The following is a 21,434-nucleotide window of genomic DNA, read 5'->3' as shown; positions in this document are numbered from 1 at the left end:
TACTAGGAGGCCTGTAATTAAAAGCAAATTAACAACATTAATTTGGCTTAGATTGGAATTTTTTCAAATATTTTCAGTAGGATAGTTAAATTGATTTGAAGCTTTACTTTTCCAACAGAAACATCACATTTCTTTCTGTTGGCAACATTGTCCAATAACTGACTACTATAATAGCCCCTCTGCACTTTTAGATTTACTACTCTTATTCTATCACATGCTAAGAAATTGCTGCCCTGGAACTTGAGGATGTTGAGACTGCCCTTAAACCTGAGAGGCTCACTTAATAGTTGACTGAGTTTTCCCCTCTGTATCATGCCTAAATATTTTGATGTGGATTTTATTACTTTTTGGCTGCATTAGTAAATTCAGTTTGTAAAATGTCGAAAGAACTTTACATAATACACAAAATGTATCTTAAATAAATGCACTATAGTAATCTTGTAGTTTAAATTTCTATTTAATAGATTCAGAAATGGAAGTTATACATCTCTGCTGATTTTCTAGTTAATTAATTTGGTAAACATTACTACCATCAACTTAATAGATATTAGCTTTCAAAAGGTACTGTCTTAAACATGTAGTTTTTAGTTATTTAGTTAGCATTCTGCAAGGCTTCTTCAATTTTCTTGCTTTTAATTTTTGCCAGGGAGCATCATTGTTTTTTGTGTTTAAGTAGGTTTTTATAATTTCATAGGTAACTTTGGAGTATCAGCTAGCTAGAATGAACTTCATAACATACAGTATGATTTTTCTGATAGGACCTAAGTTGTTCCCAGAATTGCACCATGCTTTTGTAAGGTGAACATTTTGAATACTTTATTTAACCACTGGATGTACTTTTTTTAATTATTAAAAATAATTTTCGGTAAATGGACTACTCCATCCAAAGAGTTTCTTTGAACTACTACATACATATCAGAATGCCTTTTTTTAAACCTTCATAAATAAATTAATATGCATTAAAAATGGCTATAGGAAAATGAAACTGAACAAATAAAAAGCAAATCTGTACTGATGTGTATCCATTAGAATAGGCAAGATTATGCTACAGTAATAAGCCTAAAAACTCAGTGACTAAAAACAATGAAGGTTACTATTCATGTATGCCACATGTTCATTGTAGTTTGAGAGCAGTGATGCCTTTGTTGTCGTCACTTGGGGACTCAGGCTGAGGCAGGTTCTATCTTGACAATTGCAGTTCTGGGCAAAGAAAATGTAGTGACTCTTGATATTTTTAAAACTTCTGCCTGAAAATGGCATAGTTCACCTTGGCGAGATGTAACCACATCTGAGTTCAACAGGGTGAATGATCCTCACGCAGAGAGGGACACTGGATGTTGCAAACAGTGTGGCAGTTTACTCTTCTAAAGTGAGCTCTCAGCAACTATCAGTAGTTTCTGTATGAAGCTTAGACAGTGTCTGGTTTGAAACTGACTATGGGAAGAAAATGAACTGTTTTCACCTAATCATAACCTGATTAGTTTTAGAAGTCGTATTGACAGTGCGTTGAACGCATATACACACACGCCCACACAATTCTACATGGTCCCAATGATGCAGGAACTGTTTTACAATCACATTTATACCATTGAGAATATTGCTGTTCTACATGCAGTGTGGACAGGGAGTAACGGCATTGGATGGACTGACCTCCTTTAAATTCACAGCTGTACGTCAGCCAGGACCATTCATAAATTTAATGAGTACATTACAGTTTAGCACGGTTTTAAACTTCTTTCTTTCTTTTTTTTTTTTTTTTTGGCTTTTAAAAAAACAAAAAGGCCAAATTTTAATTTGGAATCTAAGTGTGTAATGGTATAGTGTATTAAAGAGAAAACTGGCTGCTACAATTAGCTAATAGTTTAAATAACAAATATAATGGAACCATTAGTGATATTGCCAAAATTCACACCAAAATGAAAACATTATAATTTGTTATAAGATCGGTGATTTTTGTTTTTTGTTTTTTAAATCTCCAACAAATTAGCTAGTGATTATTTATTTTGTTGCTAACAATTCTTTTTATCTTGATATTTTAGATATTACTGATTTTCCAAAAACATTTTGTGAAACTTCCCAGAAGCTGGTGAGTGTGGAAGCCTTCGCTCTGACTGCTAAATATTATTCTGTACAAAACTTGGGAATATGTACTCCTTTTGAACAGTTGCTTGTAGCCCTTCGTGGAAATCAAAAACAGAGAACTGGTAGGTGTGTTTGTGTGTGTGTATGTATGTTTTTTAGGCATTTAGAAGCAATATATTGTTCATATGTGTATATATTTCCAACATGTTCTTAATTTATTGTTAGACCTTATATCATGAGCCCTGATAGACTGATTTGTTCTAAATGAGTAGGTTTTATTGTGCACCATATTAAACAAAAAACTTAGGTATAGATCTCCACATTTTTTTCCTATATTGCAGTCTAGTTATCAGTCTTTTCCTTTGTAGTTAATTGTTTTATGTTTCAAGGAACATTTTTAATAATGTTATATGAGTCTTTTCATTTTATTAATTCAAATTTGATTCATAACAGCTAAACTAATAGAGATCTATCATACAGACACCACAATAGGAGCTCTGTATTATTTTCATATTTACTTATAGAAAACATGAGCATCAACTGATGATTCTTATTAAGTTTTGTTTCTTTAGTAGCAGTACTTTAATTTTGTTTTATTTTTGTTCAGATGAAAATGTGAAGCCAGATGAGTTTATGAATTTGAAAAAATCTCATGAAGTTCAGGCAATGTCAGAGCTCATCAGCAGTATTGCTGATTACTGTGGAATAAAGCAGGTAAGAGTATTTCCCTGTATATTCATGTGTTAAAATTATTGCCATTTTGGGGGGGTATCATTCAAATTTCCTTTTCTACTCTCACTGTCTAGCCTTTAAAATGTCATTAAGTAATAGCTGATGTGAGATGTCACATCACATCTGATCCTTTAAAAATGCTCTCATTTCCCAATATACTGCAATAAAAACAAATTTATACTAAAAATAAGATACGACTATTAATGTTTTGCCACAAATTTCACTCTTTTCAGAGTGGATAGAAGCTATGGTAATTCTCTTTTTCTTATGTTGTAACTCCAATTTGAGGCAGCATTATGAAGATGGCATTCTGCAAAATTGTTTACCACTAGGTGTTCTCAAGGACCTGGGTTACCATGCTGTGGTCTGGGGCACCTGCCTCATTATTGTAACATAAAGAAACTTGGATTCTTTCATAGTGTCAGAATTATAATGCATTCCTGTTGTAAAAAATAGCCTTTATGAAGGGTAGTAATGTCTGAAAATAGATGTTAAAATAAAATCAGTGATTGCCTCCATTGGCTTATAAAAACAGTAAGTTATTTTTCTTATCCCTGCAAGAACATCTATGGGGGTAATGGAGGATTTTTTTCCCTTCTTCAGTTTTTATTAGGTGTTAGAATCTTTTCCATGTATTCTTTCAGACTTTTGGAGAGTTTGAGATTGATTAGAAAACGATCACAGCTTGGGCCGGGCATGCAGAACCACTTATGGCAACATAGATCTCTAGAGTAGGAACTAAAAGGCAAGAGCCGAGGTAATAGTTTTCAGCCTTTTCCCCAGTGTATCATAGCTAAGCAATACTTGTCAGGATCGGTAACGGGCTCACCATGACAGTAATACTCACCCGGAGTAAAAAGGGCAAGTACACAGTAAAATTTAACAAACTGCTGCTGTACATAGCACATGGATGAATATTAGAAACATAAAAATGAATGGGAAAAACAAGCAATTTACAGAAGACTGTGTTATTTTATGGTATCATTTTTAAAAAGCTCTTAAGCAAAATAATGGTATATTCTTAATGCAAAAAATACATGCAAAAAAACCATTAAAGAAGCAAGGGAATCATAAACAATCATTTGAGAATAGTTGTTACCTCTGGTAGGGGAAGCAGGGAGATGGGATATGGAAAGAAAACATAGTTATATGGACTGGAAATACTAACATTCTAGTTCTTAGGATGGCTGGTGGGTTCACGGGTATAGCAGACGCTACTGGATGCCTTATTCAGATACTCTTGGGCCTCACCATTTCATGGTGTGCTGGGCTGCTTTCCACCTGGCAGTTTCTACATTTCTTTTCCTGTGGGTTTTCTCTGTCTGCTGAAGCATGGCACTGCCTGCATACAAGTTCTGGGGATTAATTCCTCCCTGTGAGCATCCTTGAATTAATGACTAATACACGTTGCTAAACAGATACATCAACTCCGGGACTTTCCAGGTGGGATGACTGTGAGGTATGTGTTCTACAGTAGCTCTCCAAGTTTCTCAGTGTGATTAACCCAGGTTGTCCGAAAGTGGTATTTTGCTTAAGAACATACCTTTTACTGGGCTTTCTTCCTTTTTCTTTTTTCTCTTCTCTATTTTCCTGTCAGTGTTTTCTTCACTTCCCAAATAAGTCACCTATACTTAAATCTTCGAGGGGGTATTTTCTTTATAACTTTACATTTCAACTACATTTATTCTTTTATTTATATGAAATATTACATAATAAATAACTTTAAATTAATAAAGCAGATTTATTTTATTTCTAAAGTGCAGAGAAAAAAAAATTTGAAATAGCATAATGTTTCATGTTAGACCTTCTCTAAGGGAACTTTTTTCATAGCGATGGAGATTGTTTCTAGTGAGTGAAAAAAAACCTGTATTAAAAGACTTACAGGGTCTTTCTCTTGAAATTACTTAATAGCAATATTTGATTCTCAAAATAGTTAAGTTTGAAATGTATTACGTGTGTACTATTTTAACTTTTAAAAAGCAGATTTAATAAACGTAGATTTCACGGGGATAGTTGGGAACCCAGATACTAAAATCTTAACTTTACTAGTGACCAAAAAGAACTAGAGAAGAAAAAAAAACAATTTATTTTTGCCTCAACCACATTGCTCCCTACATGCCAAAAACCTTTGCCTCTCTCATCCCCATTACCAAGGCTTCTTACTTCTTAATTTTTATTTCTAAAATATGTTCATTCATTCACACTTGCATGCATGCGTTCATTTATTAAATATTTCTTTGGCTCCTACCGTGTGTCAGGTGCTGTTATAGATGCTGAGGATACAGTAGTAAACAAAACAAAATATATCTTTGCCTTTATGGCATTTATACTCTAATGAGGAGAGATAGATAATAAAATCATTATAAGTATGTTTTATTGTATATGTTGATATACTTTAAGGAGAAGAAAAATAAAAAGGAAGTAGCTAATTCAGGGATGGGGGATTAAAGCTTTTGATTAGGAAGAGAGGGGCAAGTAAGACCTCATTGTAAAGATAGCATTTGAGTTAAGACCTCCTTCAAGAGGTAAGAGAGTTATCCATTAGAATATCCAGATGAAAGATTTTTTAGATGGAGGGAATAACACGTTCAGTGGCCCTAAAGTGGGAATATACTTGGTGTATTCTTTTTTTAAATTAATTAATTAATTAATTAATTAATTTATGGCTGCGTTGGGTCTTCGTTGCTGCGTGCGGGCTTTCTCTAGTTGTGGCGAGAGGAGTCTACTCTTGGTTGTGGTGAACGGGCTTCCCTTGTTGTGGAGCACGGGCTCGAGGCGCGCGGGCTTCAGTAGTTGTGGCTCACGGGCTTAGTTGCTCCGCGGCATGTGGGATCTTCCCGGACCAGGGCTCGAACCCGTGGCCCTTGCATTGGCAGGTGGATTCCTAACCACTGTGCCACCAGGGAAGCCCCACTTGTTGTATTCTTGAGCCAAGAAGCCAGATTAACTCCAGTGGTGAGAGCAAGGACAGAGTAGTAGGAGCTGAGGTTCGGGTGGCAGAAGCAGGTCATGAAGTTGTAGAGTCTTAGAGGCCATGGTGATGATTTGGGCTTCTATCTTGAATGAGATGGGAAGCCATTGGAACAACTGGATCACTCTGACTGCCGTGTTGAGGAGTGTTATGAAGCAAATATTGGGTTGGCCAAAAAGTTTGTTCGGGTTTTTGTAACATGTTACGGAAAAACTCGAACGAACTTTTTGGCCAACCCAATATTTCCATTACCTTTGCACTCTTCGCCGTGGTCTTTGTAAACATTCAAGCTGGTTCTTTTCAGAAATTAGCTCATATGTAAGCATGAGCTTCCAGAGTTGAGGCAAAAAGCTTAGTAACAAAGGAGGTTAGTAGCAGGAGATAAGGTTAGGGAAGTGATGAGAGATTTTACTTAGAGGCGTGGTATGATCAGTCTTTGTCTTGCTCTCTTGAGAATAGACTCAAGGAGGGAAGGTGAGAGCAGGGAGGTCATTGAGGAGGCCGTTGCAATAACCCAGACTTAGGGTGCAGTTGGTATGAAATACCCTTGGTAAGACTGGATTTTTTCACAATTCAGGTGGAGGGTATGAGAGAAAGAAAGGAGTCTTGTTCTCCACCTGGAAGTATGGACTATGATGTATGAAGTATTAACTATGATGGAGAAGATTATGGGAGGGGCAGGTTTTACAGAGACTATCAAGAACTTAGTTTTGAACATGTTAAATTTGAGATGCTTATAAGACATTCAAGTGGAAATGTTAGGTACACTGGTGGACATGAATATGAAGTTCATGGTAGAATTCCATACTGGAGTTATACATTTGAAAGTCATTAGCTTGTAATAGTAGGTAGATCTCCAGGTCAGTCAACAAAATATAGCTCTCCTATCTGAAGTATGGTACCATACTAATCCTAATATTAAGAAATGTAATCACTATGTGTAGCAATATTTCTGTGACAAAGTCTTCTAAGCAGTATTAGGAAACAAGGAAGATACCTCCCACCAGGTATTACACTGGAGACTCCTCTATCTTCAAACCTATAAGATGATCCAGGAAGGAAAAGACCGTTGTGAGTAAGGGGTAAGAGGTCAGGATTGTGGAGGTTTTGCTACTCAGATAAGAGAGTTTGAAGGCAAAAATATGTATGATTTATGTAACCTTTAATTGCAGAGTTTGCCATTCTCTTGCTAACACTGTATATATTACTGAAAGGCCAATTTGGAGAGGGATAAAAATCAATTTGGGTCAGTAATATATAAGTGAGCTGATAGATTTTTCTAGGAAATTTTGCCTATTACTGAAAAGGGTTTCAGGTATTATATTGTGAAGACATGATTCTTAGATTTTCCCCAGCCATCTTGCAACCAGAGGAATTACAAATACGTTGGCCCAAAGGCCATACGTGGTTGAGCCTCTGGTTGGTTCAACTACTCTACTGCCAGATTTCTTAAGTGAGGTGAGTTTTTCTCAGTGATGGAAATTTGATATTCTGTTACTTGCAGCCAAAATTTTCCTCATTCACAAGTGGAATCATTATATGCAGATCTGGGAACAAACTCAATTAAATTACCTCTTGGTAAGAAAACATCTGTATTGGGGGGAACAAATGTCCTGGTGCTTACAAGCAACCCATTGGTTGCTAGCATTAAGCCTGCCATTGGCATCAGTGAATGTGTTTTTGTAGAAGGAAGGGAATGGAGAACTTTGCTTTCTCTAGAGATTCAGATATGGGGAAATTGATTAATAGAGTTTCTACTCTATAGCCCTTGTATTCATGAGTATGGTATCTTCAGTTAGATTGTAGTTCCTTAGGATCAAGATATATAATGCTTCTGTATTTCCCATAATACCTAGCCTAGAGATTAACATTAGAAAGGGGGCATAGGGAATTATTTGTAAGCTAGACACTTATTTAGCGGACATCATTTATTGGAGTTTTACCTATGAATTGCAATTTTGCTTGAATTGAAATTTTTGAGGATTTCATTGATGATGTGCATTATTTCAAATATAGGAAATTTTCCTTGAGTGGCTCATATTTATGTCAGATTTAATTGAATTTAGGAATTAAAGATTAGATATAATGAGATTAGATAATGACTTCCTATGATAATATTTCTGTAATTGTCCATTTATTTCTTATGAAATGACATGACAATACAGTAAACAATCTTGGTAATTTTATATGTCTTTTATCATTTTTAGTTTTATTGAGGTATAATTTATATATTCACCCATTCTACGTGTACACTTTGATGCATTTGGTAATTGTATGCAGTTGTTTAGCCACTGTAATAAAAAATATTTCTGTCACCATAAAAAGTTTCCTCATACCCTTTTGCAAGATATTTCCTCCTCCATTCTCAAGGAATTACTGCTCTGCTTGTAGTTTTGACTTTTCTAGAACATCGTATAAATGGAATCAAATAGTATGTAGATGTTTGTGTTTGACTATCCTTTAGCGCATAGTTTTTAGAGTCATCAATATTTTTATGTGCAGACTCTTTGTTCCTCACTTTTGGGTGTTGTATGCTACAGCATGGATATACCACAATTTGTGTTTCAATTCATTGGCTGATGGATATTTGAGCTGTTACCAATTTTTTTGGCCGCTATGAATTTATTCACATACAAGACTTTGTGGACATGTTTGCATTTCTCTTGGGTAAATAGCCCAGAGTGGGATTTGTAGGTTGTATAGTAAGTGTATGCTTTAACTCTATGTTAAACTGCTGATGTTTTCCAAAGTGACTGTACCATTTTACATTTGTGTGTATCTCATTATGATTTTAGTTTGCAATTCCCAAAAGAGTAGTGATATTGGGCATCTTTTTATAGTGGTCATTTGTATATCTTCTTCTGTGAAGTGTGTGTTCAAATGTTCTGCCCATTTTTTAATTGGTGGCTTGTCTTATTATTGAGTTGTTAGAGTTCTTTATATATTCTGGATACAAACCCTTAGTCAGATATATGTTTTGCAAATATTTCTTACCCTTTTTAACTATGTATTTTGAATTGCAAAGGTTTTAATTTTAATGAAGTCCATTTTTAAATTATTTCTTTGTAGTTTATGCTTTTTATGTCCTACATAAGAAATCTTTTTCCCTCCCAATGTCACAGAAATACGCAGGAATTAAAGATATGCCTGCTTGGCATATGACATGCAAAAATCTTTTTTTTCCCATACAGACATCCAGTTATACCCACACCATTTGTTGAAAAGACTATCTTTTCCTTTGAATTACTTTAGTTGTTTTGTCAAAAACCAGTTGACTATATAAGTGTGGGTCTATTTCTGGACTCTGTTTATCCCATGGATTTATATATCTATTTTCATACCAGTACTACACTGTTTTGATTACTGTAGTTTTATATTGATTCCTGAATCAGTGTAAATCCTCAAATTTTTTCTTTTCAAAATTGTTTTCGTTATTCTAGGTACTTTGCCTTGTCATATAAATTGTAATATCTGCTTATAAATTTCTTTTAAAAACCCTGCTGGGATTTTGATTAGGATTGCATTGAATCTATATGTCAGTTTGGGAGAATTGCCATCTTAATATTGAGTCTAACTATTTCATGAACATGGTATATCTTTATTTAGCTCTTTTAAATTTTTCCTATGCAATGTTTTATAGTTTTCAGTGTATAGGTCATGCATAACCTCTGTTAAATTTATTCCTAGATTTGTATTTTTATGCTATTTTATGCTATAATTCAATTGGTTTTAAATTTTATTTTCTAATTGTTCTTTACTACTGTAATGCATATGTTCTGATGGTTCTTTATTCATTTCTAATGAGCTTGTATCTTGACACATTGCTAACTTGACTTACTAGTTCTTTTAACTTTTGTATGCATTCCTTAGAATTTTCTACAGATACAATCATGTCATCTATGAAGAAAGACAATTTTACTTTCAATATTTATGTCTTTTACATCTTTTCCTTGACTTATTATTACACTGCTTAGAACTTCTCTTAAAATGTTGAATAAAAATGATGAGAGTTGTTGGTTTTTAATAGTAATCAAAAATTATAATTAAAAAACGCATAGCAGGTTGTATAAATTATACATTCCTTTACTTGCTTTTTAAAAAAATATCGCGAATGCTTTCAGTTACCATCTGACTAAAAGCCTTTTAATTCATTCTGGTTTTCTTTAGATAATTGACCTGGGTTCTGGAAAAGGCTACCTAAGCTCCTTTTTGTCCTTAAAGTATGGCTTAAAAGTTTATGGAATTGATTCCTCAAATACCAATACTCATGGAGCTGAGGAGAGAAACAGGAAACTGAAGAAACATTGGAAAGTCTATCGTAGGCGGTCAAAATTAGATGTCAATGGACTGGCATTACAAATGGCAAAAGAAAGGAAAGTGCAAGATGAAATTAAATTTAAAGCCGATATTGAGGGAGTATGTAATAGCAGTACTGCAAATCAAGAAAAGATGTCGACCTCGGACTTTCTGCCAGATTTTTCAGCCTCTGTAATTTCTAACATCAGAAAACAAATGGAAAACCTACATGTTTATTCACATCGAGAAGAAAATTTGTGTTTTGAAAATGCCTTTTCTCTTAGGGACCTTTTGCCTATTAATGCCATAGAACCTACTTCTTCATCCCATATACCCAAGAGAAAAATGTGTGAAGCAAATAAAGAGAGAAGAAAAATGACGTCAAAGTCAAATGAATCCAATATATATTCACCTTTAACATCTTTTATCACTGCTGATTCAGAACTACATGATATTATTAAAGATCTGGAGGTAATTTTATTTTTTTAATTCCTTAATTTCATTTATATATAAAGGCTCTAAGACATAGAATTAAGTTTTAATGATAGCTTACTTAACCTGCGTATCTTATTTGATTACATTAATATAAAGGACCAAGAAAATAAAATTATATTCAGGCTTTCATGATTTCCACAGCTATCAAAATCTGACAATCTGACAATTATGATTTTCCAGAAGGGAGTACCCTCCACTCATTTGTAAGCCTAAATGAGACAGAAGTACTAATACTAAATCTAGTCAGCTAAGTTCTCGTTATGCAATTTGTGAGTTGTTAAAATTCCAATCCAAGAAAGCTCTTACATTTTATTTAAATTTGAAGTAAAGATGTACCTAGGGCAATATTATGTTTAATGTTAGCCTTGGTAACCAAATTTGCAATTTTCTTGAGCAAGACCAACTTCTGAGTATTCTTAAAAAATTTGAACTTTTTCTAAACTACAAGTATGTCAAGTTATGCAGAGATAATATATCTTAAAGGCAACATTGTATGTGAAAACAATATTGTAGAGGAGTTTTTAGAAATCATTTGCCCTGACTCATTGTTTTAAAAAAACAGGGTGGCCTTTGATGTTATAATATTCTACTCTTGTTAAATTTTTTGAAAATTCTTCCCTAAAGAATGAATAAACAAAAGATACCAGAATTCTTTATAAATTTAAATCCTTATTTGGTAGCTAACCAGTGTTTTGTTACTTTGTCATTTTAGAATGGGGAATTTTTCTTTTTCCCAGATATTTCAGGATTTCACTAATTACGGGAAACCGGTTAATCCTCATTAATTGTTTTTCCTATATATGAAATCAGTAATTAAGTTATAGCTTAACCTTCTGTTAGGGTTAAACAGCCCCAATTACTTTAACCTGACTTAAAAATGTATACATTTTTAGTGCTTATTATCATATATTTATGTTTTTAAAAGTCTTCTGGAAAATATATGATCAAAACTGTATGCAGACTTTTATAAGAATTTGACTTATAAAAGATATGCTGGAAGATTGTTTCTTGGGTCCTTAGTTAAGTAGCAATTTAATAACCAGAGTTAACCAATACCTCCCATCTCCTCCCCTCCCCACCCTACAGCACACACATACAATACTTAAATATTTTACTGTTAGGATAATATGCTGATTGCGTATTTTTGTTTGTCACCTGCTGGTATTTTTAACTAACCTTGTGTAATGAATACACTGAAAAATGAGATTAAATATTTTGGTGTTATCTTTAGGGAGAACTAGCCTAAAAGAGAGAGATTTATGTCTCTGTTATCTACCCTTAATTAACAATAAGCCCTTTCTCTCTGAATTCCTTTTTATTTATAACATTATAATGTCTAAATAAAACCTACCCAAACTATGTAATCATTGAGAAAAGCAAAATAGTTGCACAACACTCCAGAAATTGTGCTTTGAAGAGAATGTTGGTTGAAGCAACAGAATGTTCTAACAGGTTGAAGCAACTTACAGGTACAATTATTTTCTTTAGAAAGGTAACACTTCAGCCCTGTCTATGTCTACATCATATGGGCTAAAATCACATTTTTGGTAAAATAACTTAAGTGAAAAAATTTTATTTGTTCTGAAGATAGTTATAAAAATATACTTGATTCACAACTTAATGTCTATTATTTTGAATTTATAACATGATGATGATGATGTAAGAATAGAAGACATTTACTGAATTTTATTGGATGCCAGAGATTGTACTAAGTCATTTACCAGTATTAACTTATTAAAGTCTTGCAATAACCCATTGAGGTAAGATACTATTATTAGCCTGATTTTACAGAAGAGGAAACTAAGGAACTGAAGAGTTAAAACAAACAAACGGTATATTGATCAAGATTCTGTGAGTGCATGCCTATGCACCCATTCTGTATGTGTATACATCTAAATTACGCTTTGGATAATTAGGAGAACATTATCCAAGTTCTATCCAAAAATAGAATTTTTACATAAAATTCATGTTATAAAATTTAGAACAAAAATTTTATATTGAATTTAATCTTGTCATATTTGATGCAGTGAACGAACTAAGTAAACTTTTGGTGTTGGGGTAGAAATGCCGACTTAGCAACACTTAATTTTATTTTTTATGACAATGTTTTATAAGTTTCGATGGGTATGGGTGAAGAAGTGAATTTTAAAAATTGACTAGTAAGGTATTAATGTGTCTCAAATCATAAGTTTGTCCTAGTAATGCAGGCTACGTTGTATTGATCCAACGTTAATTTGAGTAGTCGTTAAGCAAATATTAGTTGTAAAAGAAACCAGAGAAAATTCAAATGAGTAACCAAAAACACTAGAAAATCAACTGAAAGTTATGTCAGTTTTGGTAAAAGATCAGTCATTTTGCCTTTAAAGGCAATAGTTATTTGTTATGAAAATAAAAGACATACAATACTTTCTAGGTAAAATTTCATCATTTTAAAAAGCTCTACATCTTCTAATAAACATTTAAATGTTTTTTAACCCTCCTTTTAATTTCCAAAATTTATTTTTCCTTCTCATTTTTTTTTATTCTCGTTTTTTAAGGATTGTTTGATGGTAGGTCTGCATACTTGTGGTGATCTTGCTCCAAATACTCTGCGAATATTTACTTCCAAGTCTGAAATCAAGGGAGTTTGCAGTGTGGGTTGTTGCTACCACCTCTTATCTGAAGAGTTTGAAAACCCACATAAAGGTACAAGTTCTTCATATCCCATAATTTTATTTATTTGAGCATAATGGCTGCTTTGTATCGCTCCTTTTGTTGTTGTTGACATTATTGTCACTTTGAATTAACATTTGAGATAATATCTGATATTCTTGCAATTTTAGAAATGTTACATCAAATGAAATTTGATGAACTATCACTTGCGTTGTATTTTATTATAGATTTTTTAGTCATAGTATGGTCTTAAGGAATGCCGAAAACTGCAAATATGTGAAATATTTGTGTGGTGTATTTTTAGAGAACTTCTGTTTAAAAATATTTGTAAGATATACATTTACTAAGGTAGTAAAGCTAAGTTTTTTTGTCATAAATATAGAATGGGCAAGGTTTGTTTTCATTTCCAAAGCCTTCTCAATTTTGTAACAAATATTGATATTTGTCCCCTCAAAAAGTTTCTTACTGTAGTTTGAAGGGTCAAAATACTATGATTTTAAAAAGCTGGAAAACTGTGCAATTGTATTAAAATAATAGTATTCAAACTGTGCTCCCTGGGCTGAGAAGGTGCCTGAGGGGCAAAGTACAGAGTACGTTGACAGGACTGAAAGCACCTACAACCCTTCCTCCAGAGCAGCTCCTGAAATTCCTCTCTTTGATCCATTTTATATGTTATTTCTCTTATTAGACACGTGGTTTCAAAACCACTGGTTCAGGTTAGATGGTTATTCAGATGGTTATCTATTAATATTAGCAGTTCTCTTTTCTGTTAGTTTAGTGAAGTGTTTATCAACATCCAGTGTCCCTTGCTAAGAATTTTTAGGTCAGGAAGTTGTGTGAATATAGATGGTATTGCTTGCTCTTTTTCTCAATTTTAAAACCCAGATGACTGTAAAAATTTGATTATTTGTCATTTAGTCATTTCCAACAGGTAAAAATTATGATGGTATGATTCTACTGAAAATTGCCTGGGTGAAACAGGTCATCCTTAAAACTGGCAAACGTTTTTGGGGAAAAGAGTCAATTGAATTTGAATTTTTTATGTCAGGGTTCTAAAAAGTATCTTTTAGGAAAAGTACACAGAAGTAAAATTGTCAATATATAGAGATACACAGAGTGAGAGAAAGAAAGCAAATTGGCAAAAAGTTAACAATGGTTTAATTTAAATGAAGAATATATGTTTGTCATGCCATTATTTCCAACTTTTCTCTGAGTAAAAAAATTTTCAAGATAAAAATTGGAGGGGGGGAAGTGAACCTAAAAAATTATTCTAAAGTATATACCCAAATATTTACATTACTTTATAGCCCTTTTTGTGCATCTTTCCTAAAAGAAATGAAAAAAAAAACCTTTAATACAATCACAGTTTTACAGCTTTTAAAATATTAAATGCAAACTGTTTTCCTGGATCAGCAAGCATAAAATTTTAGGTAGGGAAGTTTTTGTTCTTAGTTCAAGAGCTTCCTGTTCTATAGGTACAATGAAATGGGTTTTTTTAATAATTGGCTTAGTTCAGGGTAGGTGTAGCCACTTGGTGTGTCTTTCAATTCAGAGATACTGTCTCACAGTGTAAGATCTTTAATTTCAGTTGCCCGCTTCCTTCTTTCACTTTATCATCATGCCCCCCCAATGCCTTCCCCTTCCAAAGGACCTCCCTCTCCTCTTTAGGTGACACATCTTAAGACTGCCACCTCTGGTCGAGCTGGACCCTTGCAGCCATTGCTCAGTATCGTCAGGTCTCAGACCTAATCTCTGTACTTTGCACCATGAGTGGGATCCTCTCTTTTGGCAGCGCGCTCTATTCTCTGTCACACACATTTTTCTACATCTGACTCTCCTTCTGGAGTGATCCCCAGAGCTGGTTCTGCTGGTTTGAGATGTTTATTTCTTCACTTACACTTAAATCAAAATACGTAGTGTACATGTGGCTTATGAGTAATTTTATCCTCTGTCTGGTTTTTGTTGAGTATGTAAAGAAATTCAGATTTAAGTGGCTATCGTTATTTTATGACAACCAGGAAATGTCTCTGGTACATTTTTCATCTGATGTCTGGTTCTTCAGTTCTGTTCTGTAAGGGGGTTGGCAGAAGCTACTTGCCAGGGTAGGAAAAAAATTAAGAGAGTGGCCAGTTGCTCCTGTGCCTGTCCATTTTATGTCAGTCTTTAGGTACCTTTTTTTTTCCCTAGTCAAATAGTTGTTTAATATTCTTAATTATACTTATTTATAATGTGTTTTAATAAAGTATAAACAAACGTAAGGGAAGATATATATTTTTAGAGCTAAATAGAAAGATTAGAGAGAGACCTTTGGGTTATGAGACCACTTTAGTTACCTTTTCTAACACACTATTGCATTAAATTGTTTAGAAGTATTTATTGACCAGGTATTCAAACTGAAATGAGAAATATCTCTGAATAAGGCATGTTCAGTAGAGAGGCCTTTGCACAATCTGAAGGGAGAAGAAAGATTAGTGCATCCACATCTTCAGCCTCTCCCACTTCGTTTCTGCCATGGAAAGATTTGATAGATTTATGAGTAGAGTGTAGACACTAGTTTTTATTCACTTTTGTATCTTCAGAACTAAGCACATTGCCTCAAACATGGTTCATGTTGATCAATGTTTGTACAATGTGTGTTGAATAGATAATCGAGTGGCAGTTGCCTTTGTTCACTGCATCGATAGGATGACTTTGGGCCCAGGACTCAGGCAAGAAAAAGCGTTGGAAAGGTTTGTTAATGACAGTGAGTGGCAGCTGCAAACTCTCATCTTCCCTTCTTACAGGCAGAGTTAATTCATGGAAAGGCCTTCCTGTCAAAAATATCTTAACCATTGAGAATCATTGAGATGATCAGGTAAACAATACTAAGCTTAAGTGGCTAAAGCTAATAGTAATACCTTAATGTTATTTGATTTCCTCATAAATACCTGAAAAGAACAGAGGGTTGGGAGCCTTGCTTGTCAGAAAAGCAAAGAATAAGCAGGAAGAAACAGGACTGAGTGATATGATGAATTAGGTGAAGATGTATGCAATGTGAGTACCTTCAAATACTTTGGAAGGAAAGAGTTGGAAAGCCAAGAGATAGGAGAAAAATAAGTGATAGGAATAACAAAAGCAACCTTGGTTCATGTTGCAGTTTTGCCTAGCTTTGGACTGCCACATTTTCTCATCTCAAAAACCAGATGGCAAAAGTCACTCCCTTCTCTCTTTCCCACACCCCATTTCCATTTTCCTTGCCTTATCTTGGCTATAGTAAAAGGAGAGAAGATATGAACCATCTCCTGCAATGTTTATAACAGTGTTTCTCAACTCTGGCTGCCCAGTTGGATCGTATATGACGGTTTTGGTGTCTAGATGCCTGGGACCCACTTCTGACCTTCTAATGTATAATCTCTAAGGACGGGATTTGAATACAAGTATTTTTAAGAAACACTATAGGTAATTCTGATGAACAGCATCGTTGAAAACAAGTGTTTGTTATGGTTCCTAAGAAGACAGAATTTTAGAAGATGTTCTGTAGAAATATATTCAAGGTTATTTGTAGTTATTTTAACCTCTCCCATGCAGAGACTTAGGTGGATTCTACTCATGTGCTTGTTTGCATATCCAAACCAAAGGCTGAACCCAGAAGGGTCCAGAAGGGTCCAGAAGGGTATATCAGAGTCTAGAGTGCAAAGTAATTAACCGCCCGCCCAAAAGCCCTTGAAGCATAGAGCTCAGAGTGAAAACCCGGGGAAACCAAACATAGAGGGCATAAATGCACAATAAAGTTAAGGGTTAGAAACTAGACAAAATCAAGGGGAAAAATGTGGAACAAGAAAAGAATGTCCAAGATAATTATTATGAGCACCACTAGAATTTTGATAACTTAACTTTACTGATGAGCAGTGATGTCTGTGTGTGTGTGAAGGCAGACAACAGCAAGCAGTTTGTTCTTGTCTATTTAGCAGTGACTGTTCCCAAAGATGGAATATGGATGTGGTCTTATTTTGTATATACAGCATATGCTATATAGTCCTAGTATTCCTTACTAAAATAGAAATCCACCACTGTACAGTTTGATCATTCTATTAAAATAACTTATAGGGCAAGGTGTTCACATGGACAAGGTTAGAGTATTTCCTGTCATATGTCTAGGACTAGGTTCCATGGAGTTATATTTCTGAATAATCAAGTATGTCATGTGTCTCTCCCTTCATATCTTACACACCTGCCTCTAACCCTCAGTTTGTTTGCACAGCTGTTTTTAAGTTTGGATTGGGGCAGTGTTGCCCTTTGGGATGTAAATTTGAGTTATTAATAGTCCAACGTAGTACAGTAGAAAAGTCTGGTATGTACACTGCAACTTTTCATGATGATGTGTACTATGTAAACAATATGTGTTTTACATGAATATGTTTACCAAGTATGCTGTGGTAGACCATAGAGGTGGTCTGTCATGAATGTTAATTTTCAAAAATACTCCAAAACTCTCTGAGCAATTATGAATACCAAAGTTCTACCATATGTTTTAAAAACTGCTTTAAATATTTATACATTATAAGCCAGTAGTTCCTAGGAGAACATAAAATACCAGAAACAGTATTATTTATTGCAGTGCTTTATAGAATATTTATGTTTTCCCAAGCTTGACTTGTTTCAGTGTTTTGTCTTAATATTGATTATCATTATCATAATTAATTTGAAATTTTGATATTATTTCTTCCCCCTGAAGTTGGAGAGAGAACTTCTTTTGGTTGTTTTTCCCGTAAAGGTAGAAACATGCTGAGGAAACACTACTGGTTACCTATCCAGATCCACATCTCTCTTCTTCCTTGCTAACTGAACTATGATTTTGTTCAAGCATCAGTTATTAGGAAGATTGAGCCTGCTATAGCCTCAGAAATATGTGACTCTCAATCTAAATTAGTTATGGTAATTCCATTTATTTAGGAAAGGATATGAGACACAGTTCTTATCAATGAGGAGCATATCTACTAGAGAGTTTCCTAGGAAATTTTTTTTTTTTCTGTTAAAAGTGAACACAAGACAGAAGCAGCGCTTTTTTTTCTGCCTCTGGACTTTATCATCTGTATGTGTTTTTTCAGCCTAACGTATCAACCTGCTGTGTATTCTGTCAGAAATTGATGTTAGTGCTGTAACTGAGTCATTCAGGCCTGGTCTGAAGAATGAATGGTAATTTTCTTTTCCTGTATGTTTATATGATCATATCTGAGGCCTAGGAGTGTAGCACAAGTAGAGAAAGAGTTGGGATCCTAGAAAGGCAGATCAGGTGGTTTCGTAGAGCTTATTGAGTGGCCTTAATAGGAGCTCCTTCTAGAAGCAGCCCTTTTCTGGGCAGAGACTTGTGCTTGGTCTCTCCCTACCTCTTCCCAGCCCAGTGTCAGGGAGTCTGCTAATATCATTAGTGCCTCCAAATACTTCAGATCTGCAGAGTCAAATATAAGTGGTGTAACCCTTGAAAGCCTATGGCCTACCTTCATGTTTACCCCGGCCTTAATGTTTTACCGGAGTATTAAGGTGATCCTCCCTAGAGCCCTCCATCTCTTTTTGTTTTTTTAACCAAAGGAGGGCTGTAGATCATCTTCTAACGGCATCTTTCAATCTGGTCCTGCCATTTCTGTATCAAATAGAAATTTGTTAAGGGAATATGATACCTTTCTTACTGTAAATTGTTTCGCAATTTATGTCACCAGTAGGAATTTTAAGGGAGGAGGCTAGATTCTTATATAGTCATCTTCAATGTCTTTTAGAATTAACAACTGGTTTCACTGCTTTAAATTTAGAGGTACTTCACCTGGAAAGGTATCTGGATGTTGAAGGAAAATACTTTGAGCATATTATTTGAAAATGTAACATACTGTTTAAAAATAAGCGTATCTTATATTTTGAGATCTTTTGGATATTCAGTATATGCTGTTAAAAACTCCTAAGATAGTATTAGCTAGTTAATATCAGCATTACACCATGTATTGTAGCTACAGAAAGGTATGACTAATTTCTTAGTCAAGTAAATAGTAGTGAATTAATCTCATCATTGCAGCAATGCACACAATTGCTGTCTTTTCAGTAAAGATTTAACAGTATTTTCTATCTCATATAATATGTATTTTATTAAACAAATCTGTTTGTTTGCTTTCATCTTTTAATGCTAGAAGTTTGGAGGATGTAGAGGAATAAAGTGTGGTTTCTTTTTTCAAAAGAGCATGTACTTTACTTCCATTTCCAGCCGTGTATGATTTTTCTGAGGAGCTCTCCTGCTATAGTTCAGCTAGACCCTGCCTAAATTAGAACATGTATTTTTTTAAGCATTGCTGACTCTACAAAAATAAGGGAAATCTCCACGGATCAAGAAAAATCAAAACCAAAAAATTAAAAGGAGAGAAGGGGAAGAGAGAGGAAGAGGAGTTGAAACTAGAGCAGGGAACTGTGAGCCATAAGATAGCAGATGGGGTTGTCTTGAGGCAAATGCTGGTCCCATTGGGATCTAGAGACTAACGTTGGGCCCTCCTACATGGTGGGGGAGCTGGACCTGAAAAGCTCATACTAAGCCATGACCTTGAATGAGACAAGGCAGTCTTCCGTCAGTCCCATGCCGAAGCAAATTCAAATCTTTGTGGGGGAATACTTCCCAAGTTCTGGCCCTTGGAATTTCTACTGATTAAAATCTACCAAATGTAAGCTCAGAACTTAAAAAAAAAAATAGCTAAATCACCAAATCTGTCTGGCTAGGTATCCTGCCTGCCCCTCACCCCATTCAACTAAAAATACTGAATGTAATTAAATTTCATTTCTTAAAAGCATTGAAATACTGGAAAGGTACATAGTATTTATCAGGTCAATATAGAGGAGAAGGTAGGAGTCCACAAAGATGATGGAAATGCTGAAGCTACTAAGGGTATTTGTATACCATGGCAAACTTGAGCTTTGGTTTCAAAGCCCTGCAAGGAGTGGGTTACAGATGATAAAACTTGCACTTAGGCAAACACAGAGAGGAGTCCCATAGGACAAACTCTCGTGTAAGTTGAGACCACAAGGATAAGGACTAAAGTTAGAGCAGCTGTAGTAGAAATAGAGTAGATTAAAACATTGAAGATTATGTAGAGGAGTAGAGATAAAGGAGAAGGATTGTCAAGGACTATTATCAGATTTCTGTTCCAAGCCACTGGGTAGGTGATGGTACAGCTTACATGATGGGAAAAGCTAAGGAAGGACCAAGTTTCAGGGCAAAGTTTTGAACATGCTTAATAATTTGAGATTGCTTTATATATGAGTGATCATATTTTGGGAAAGTTTTATAAATACAGACATCTAAATACATGGAAATGGAACTGTTGTAGCATAATCACATAGGATTTATTTTTCTCTTATTTTCCAGAAAATCTGTAAGGTAGTAGCTGACATTGGTTCATATGGTTCAAGGGTGTGAGGGCCAAGGTCTCTGCAGTTTTATTGGCCTTTCACTATGGTTACACAATGGCTGCTGCTGCTCCAGCCAGTGTAGTTCAAATGGAAAGAAATATGAAGATGGAAGAACTTTTCCCATGTGAGACAGCATCCTTTAAAGAACTTCCCTGGAAATTCTACCCAACAACTTCCTCTCCTCCATAGGCCATCTCTAGAAGGCCGGGAAATGTAACCTCCTAGATGGGCACACTGCAGCTCCAAATGAAATCAAGATTCTGTGAGTAACGAAGAAGGAGAAACTGGATATTGGTAGGCATGTAGCATTGTCTGCCTCTGTGTGTGTGTGTGTGTGTATACACACATGTGTAATATTAATGCATGAATAGGTCCCTGGCAGGGGGAGAGTGATAAGGAGTGTGGGTAATATAACAGAATGTAATCATATCCATTGTCCTCTTCTTTCTTTTAATAATATAGCTCCTCTTAGTTTTAGTAGAGCAAACATCACCCAGACACACAGCTAGAGTCCCTGTCTCCCATGGGAGAAAATTCAAGCCAGTAGGATGTGAGTCAGATAATGTGTGCAATTTATTTAAAAGGGAACTGCTTGCCCCCCTATTTTTTTTTCCTCTCTTCCTACTGGCTAAGGAATAACAATCACCTTGATACTAAAGTTGGTAGCTAACTGTTTAAGGATGGCAGAGCAGCCTGACCCATATGGGTCTCTGGATAACATGCTCTATACTGCCTGCCTCTCTCTGTACTATGACAAGAGAAAAAGATTTCTTATTTAAAAACC

General features: G+C 34.8%; 1 protein-coding gene across 2 annotated transcripts in view; it reads left to right on the top strand.

Moving 5' to 3' along the window:
• The window catches only part of METTL25 (methyltransferase like 25), a 104,364-nt gene that overhangs the window by 17,117 nt on the left and 65,813 nt on the right, over positions 1-21,434 (top strand). For both annotated transcript variants that reach the window (XM_061204648.1, XM_061204647.1), the window contains exons 2-5: positions 2,040-2,204; positions 2,690-2,796; positions 9,953-10,552; positions 13,114-13,261. In XM_061204648.1, coding sequence (XP_061060631.1) covers positions 2,040-2,204; positions 2,690-2,796; positions 9,953-10,552; positions 13,114-13,261 — 1,020 coding nt within the window. The remainder of the gene's footprint in view (positions 1-2,039; positions 2,205-2,689; positions 2,797-9,952; positions 10,553-13,113; positions 13,262-21,434) is intronic.

The sequence above is a fragment of the Eubalaena glacialis genome, chromosome 11 (assembly GCF_028564815.1).
Source record: "Eubalaena glacialis isolate mEubGla1 chromosome 11, mEubGla1.1.hap2.+ XY, whole genome shotgun sequence".
In the NCBI taxonomy this organism is placed as follows: Eukaryota; Metazoa; Chordata; class Mammalia; order Artiodactyla; family Balaenidae; genus Eubalaena; species Eubalaena glacialis.
Note: the sequence above shows the minus strand (reverse complement) of the source record. Positions and strands in the feature narration are given on the sequence as shown.